The 4,137-nt window shown below is 46.3% G+C and overlaps 1 protein-coding gene across 1 annotated transcript; it reads left to right on the top strand.

Moving 5' to 3' along the window:
* The first annotated feature begins 3,553 nt into the window (after positions 1-3,553).
* H2AJ (H2A.J histone) lies at positions 3,554-4,137 on the top strand. Its single transcript, XM_003733690.6, is given in 2 exon segments — positions 3,554-3,762; positions 3,764-4,137. Coding segments are annotated over 2 exon segments (363 nt in total). The 5' UTR covers positions 3,554-3,616; the 3' UTR covers positions 3,981-4,137.

The raw sequence follows: 4,137 nt of genomic DNA, 5'->3' as shown, positions 1-4,137 counted from the left end.
GACTGCCAGTCACCGACCAGGGCTTATACTGTCTCGGTGCGGACCTGTTTGAAAACTTCAAAAAAGTGGGCGGAGCTCTAGGCCCCACCTCTGGAGACTCGCTGTAGTTACAAGTCCAGGAAGCAGTCAGTGAACTCAGCCTGATTTCTTGTTGTTTGCTCTTTTGGGAAAACGTTTTCTGATATTTTTGCCATAAATTTGGAGAAAGATTTCATTGTGATACAGTTTAAAGTTAAAACACTATGAGCTAATAGAATTTATATTGCCTTTTCTCAGCCCTTATAAAAGCAGGCCAGATTCTATGCACGTTCTTTGTCCTCTCCTTTCCTCCCTCCAATTATATTTTTTCAAACAGAATTTCCGACTTACTATGAAACTCAATAGAAACCTGTAACGCTTTACATCGGAGATTTCAAAGCAATTACCCACGATTTTTCACTCGTGGGTTTTTAAAAGACATTGTAGGAGGATAGGACTCTATGTGACTCTGCGTATCTATCTATCTATCTATCTATCTATCTATCTATCTATCTAACTATCTATCTATCTATCATCTATCTATCTATTTCGCGGCCTCGCAGAGAATTAAAATACTTTGAATTGAAATAAAAAAGTCTAGCTTCCCGTCTCCCACCTCCACTTCGCTCCCACTTCACTCCCACTCCTCCCCCACCCCCGCCATTCCCCTTTCAGCTGTTTCTGCGAAATTTGCAGGTTTTCCTGCCCTGCAAGAGCCTGTGTGCTTTTCAACCAAGTAACTGTTCCTAATTAAGCTGAATTACTGTAAATGTCTTATGTCATTCAAATCTCAGGTTTTCATCTCGCATTTTTTACTTAAAAATTCAAAGTTCTTATAAAATAATGGATGCCAGAATCTCGGCTTTGAATAATGATTTCTACCGCAAATCCCCTCTGGAGGTTCTGAAGTCCTTCCTTTCTCAAGAGAATCTCAACAAAAACGGAAGTTTCTGTAAGTTGTCACCGCTCTTGGAAGTTCCGTGTCAGGACCTTGTCTTCCCTGAAGGTTTAACTGCAGCTATTATTTAGAGGATGATTCATAAGTCTTATTAGGATTCTGAGCAATGAATTTTAATAAGTGGGGCTCTTTGTTCCTGGTCTTGAAGATAAGCCTTTACAGAAGGAAGGCCTCAGGGTAAAATTATATTTCTAAATGCTTACAGTTTACACTTGATTCAATCCTTGCCTATCTTCATAACCCAAAAGGCATTTCTTTTTCTTTCACTCCATTATTTTAATACTTAACTCAGAGGAAAGAGGAAAAGTCTACCAGATCTTGAAGAGATAATTATTGTAATGGCAAAATAGGTTGACTTATTTATACTTACTTTCTAAGAAATCAAGGCTAGAACATTTTCAAATTAGAAATCTCTTCCTTATAAGAATAAAAGAAAAAAACCGCGTCCAAAATAGTAATACTTTCAGAAACTCTTGAAAAATTCCCTATGGTAGAGGCAAAAATGGAAACTAGTTTACAGAACTCGTTCCAGGAACACCTCATTAAAAACTGCGTCAGAGATTTGTATGCCCATTTATTTAGTCTATCTAAGAGTTATTGGATACTTACTAATGTATTTAATTTTCAAAACACTTTGATATAGGCACAGGAGTCAAATAGCTTATCGAAGGTCACTGCTGAGTGGTAAAGCCAGGATTTAGGCTGGTGAAGTCTGGCTCCAGAAAGACTGTCTAAACTAAGACAATAGCTCTGAAGACACTTACTGAGTTATGGGTTGATCATTGCTCTAGGCAGTAATAAGATATACATAAATACTTGAAAATGTTATTTCAATGAAGTCAAATCTTTATTCGGATTGTGAGAAGGTAAATTTGTTTTACTTCATATTTAAATGGATCCAAATAAAATGTTGTTTCTTTAAGCAAGTGTTCAGCATCATATCACCTATCGGGGTTAACTGTGTAACTGTGAAAATGTTCAGGTAGGCCGGGCACGGTGGCTCACGCCTATAATCCCAGTTCTTTGGGAGGCCGAGGCGGGTGGATCACGAGGTCAAGAGATCGAGACCATCCTGGTCAACAAGGTGAAACCCCGTCTCTAATAAAAATACAAAGATTAGCTGGGCATGGTGGCACGCGCCTGTAATCCCAGCTACTCGGGAGGCTAAGGTAGGAGAATTGCTTGAACTCAGGAGGCGGAGGTTGCGGTGAGCAGAGATCGCGCCATTGCACTCCAGCCTGGGTAACAAGAGCGAAACTCCGTCTCAATAAAAAAAAAAAAAAGGAAAGAAAATGTTCAGGTAAAAATGAAATGACCTCGATGAATTAGTCGAAAGTAATTTCTATGTAAAACAAAACACTTCTCTTTTTTCTGTTTCAAAAATCATGGGTTAGCATAAGAATAAGCTGCCATACTTTAGTCCCTGGGCTCATTTACAAAGAGACCCCGGGGGCCTCCAAGTCTTCGCAGGAGACGCTATCCACTGATCCGGGCGCCCTGACTTGCGGGGAGCAAGCAGAGGCCAAGACTTCGGCCTCTCCAATAAAACCTAGTGGCTCTTTGCAGGCCCATAGCCTCAAAGACAAAAGAAATTTTGGCTAGGCGAGTTTGTTCCCGCCAGTGCAGGAAGCATGCCCATCTCGTCACTCTGTCTTCAAAGCCTTACAAGCGAACGATTGGCTGGCTGTGGGCGGCAGGATCTTGCGGGGACACCAGTGTGGTCTCCACACTGTTGAGTAACTGGAGGCAAGGCGCTTGTATAAGTCCACAGGCCAGGCGCAGTGGCTAACGTCTGTAATATCAGCACTTTGGGAAGCCGACGCAAGCGGATCACCTGAGGTCAGGAGTTCGAGCCCAGCGTGGCCAACATGGCGAAACCCCGTCTGTACTAAAAAATACAAAAACTAGCCAGGCGTGGTGGCGAGCGCCTAATCTCAGCTATTACAGAGGCTGAGGCAGGAGACTCGCTTGAACGCGGGAGGCGGAGGTTGCAGTGAGCCGAGATCGGCCACTGCACTCCAGCCTGGGCGACAGAGCATGTCTCTGTCTCAAAAAAAAAAAAATAATAATAATAATAATAAAGACAACGAAAGAAAGAAAGAGCCCATGGACCCTGTCCTAGGCAGGCAGAATTCCGCGGAGAGGTTGTCGTTTCGCCTAAGCAGCGGCGGGCTGCGGAGACAGAAACCTACCTGCCTAGCATGCTGTATTATATGAGAACGTCCATTTACATAGCAACGACTTGTTCTGGATTTTTCTTCTGTTCCTAACCATGTTTCCTTATTTCCTAGTAGTTTATTTGCTTGGGAGCGGGCGTGGTCTTGGAAAACCTATAACCACTAAATTCAACTGGGTTACCAGATGCAGAACGGGCTGGCCAAGTTATTTATGTGAGCGGCTATGTAAATGAGGATTCCGGGATTGCGCTATTGATTGGAGAGAGGTGAAGGAGGCCGTCTCTCTCCTAGAGCGATAATTGGGAGAGGAGCCTGCCTGTCATTGGTCACCAGAGCCAATGAGAAGGGGCTGCCGCGCGGCAGCAAAGAGTTTGTCAAGGCTGTGCGGGTGGAGCACGTTGCATTCCGGTACCGGACGCCGTGAGCGGTTTGTCTGCCTTTCTGGAGTGGGCGTGAGGTGATCATGTCCGGTCGCGGAAGACAGGGCGGCAAAGTGCCAGCAAAGGCCAAATCCCGCTCCTCTCGCGCGGGCCTGCAGTTCCCGGCGGGCCGAGTGCACAGACTACTGCGCAAAGGGAACTAGGCGGAGCGAGTGGGCGCCGGCGTCCCTGGAGGCGGAGATCCTGGAGCTGGCTGGCAACGCCGCGCGGGACAGGAAGACCGGGATAATTCCCCGCCACCTGCAGCTCGCCATCCGCAACGACGAGGAGTTCAACAAGCTGCTGGGCAAGGTGACCATCGCTCAGGGAGGCGTCCTGCCCAACATCCGGGCGGTGCTGCTGCCCAGGAAGACGGAGAGTCAGAAGGCGAAGAGCAAGGGACCGTGACGCGGCCCCCGGGGAGCTGGCTCCCCCAGCAAGGGCCCTTTTCATGGCCGTCCCGCCACGCTTTTGAATATGCCGGATGTCATGGAGGGCCGGTGACATCTAGTGGGGAGGAGGGCGGCGAGGGACCCTGCGGGAGCCAATAAAGTTGGTGAAAATA

The sequence above is a fragment of the Callithrix jacchus genome, chromosome 9, assembly GCF_049354715.1.
Source record: "Callithrix jacchus isolate 240 chromosome 9, calJac240_pri, whole genome shotgun sequence".
In the NCBI taxonomy this organism is placed as follows: Eukaryota; Metazoa; Chordata; class Mammalia; order Primates; family Cebidae; genus Callithrix; species Callithrix jacchus.
This window is presented reverse-complemented; position numbering and strand designations above follow the sequence as displayed.